The sequence below is a fragment of the Protobothrops mucrosquamatus genome, unplaced genomic scaffold (genome assembly GCF_001527695.2).
Source record: "Protobothrops mucrosquamatus isolate PMUCROS unplaced genomic scaffold, P.Mucros_1.0 scaffold1667, whole genome shotgun sequence".
NCBI lineage: Eukaryota > Metazoa > Chordata > Lepidosauria > Squamata > Viperidae > Protobothrops > Protobothrops mucrosquamatus.
In genome coordinates this window covers 219,886-220,717 of record NW_015387824.1, presented here as the reverse complement: position 1 = coordinate 220,717, position 832 = coordinate 219,886, and the positions used below count along the sequence as shown (strand labels likewise).

The window sequence follows — 832 nt, the reverse complement described above, 5'->3', positions numbered from 1 at the left end:
TCCCCCCCCCCCTTTTTTTTTTTTTTAGATGGGAGCTTGTGGGCTCCGTGTCTCACTGCAGAGCTGGGGCAGGAGTGGCTGTGTGCGCTTGCCTGAGCAGTCAAATCCGTGACATAGGTCAAGGTTCCAGCAACGTGGTGGACTGCATGTGAATTTGGCTTGAAGTCTGCAACGATTGCGAAATGCTTTAAGCCATCTTACTCTTGTACAAAGACTTTTGAATGTTTAAAGCAATATATGTAAATATACCAGGATAGTTTTTGTACGAAAATCTTGAGTGCTGTGGAAGTTTTAACAATATTTACTTACAATAAACTTTGGGGGGAAAAAATTAAAGAAGTATTCAACGAAAATAGAAGATGCATTCAATGGTAGTTTAAAATATGTCCCTTTATCTTCATAGAAAATTTGGTGAGTGATTTCATTTCAGACATTAGCTGAATACAAAGTATTCTGGGATGTAACTACTACCTACGAATCTTATTCTGCGATGTTCTCAGATACACCTTTTGAAATGCTTATACAGGTGGTCCTCAAGTTAACGACCACAATAGAGCCCCAAATTTCTGTGACCGAGTTTTGCCCCATTTTTTGACCTTTCCTGCCACAATTAAATAAATCACTGCAGTTATTTAAGTTAGTAACACAGGTGTTAAGTGAACTTGGCTTCTCCGTTGACTTTGCTAGTCAGAAGATGAGCAAAAGGAGATCATGTGACCCCGGTACACTGTGCAACCATCATAAATCTGAACCAGTTGCCAAACATCTGAATTTTGATCATGTGACGATGGGGATGTTGCAACAGTTGTGTGAAAAACAGTTGTGAGTCACT

The 832-nt window shown here is 39.8% G+C and overlaps 1 protein-coding gene across 1 annotated transcript in view; it reads left to right on the top strand.

The window, feature by feature from the left end:
• The window catches only part of KLHL8 (kelch like family member 8), a 10,291-nt gene extending 9,879 nt beyond the window's left edge, over positions 1-412 (top strand). Inside the window, exon 9 of the mRNA XM_015822751.1 lies at positions 29-412. Coding sequence (XP_015678237.1) covers positions 29-152 — 124 coding nt within the window. The 3' untranslated portion in view covers positions 153-412. The remainder of the gene's footprint in view (positions 1-28) is intronic.
• The last annotated feature ends 420 nt before the right edge of the window (positions 413-832 follow it).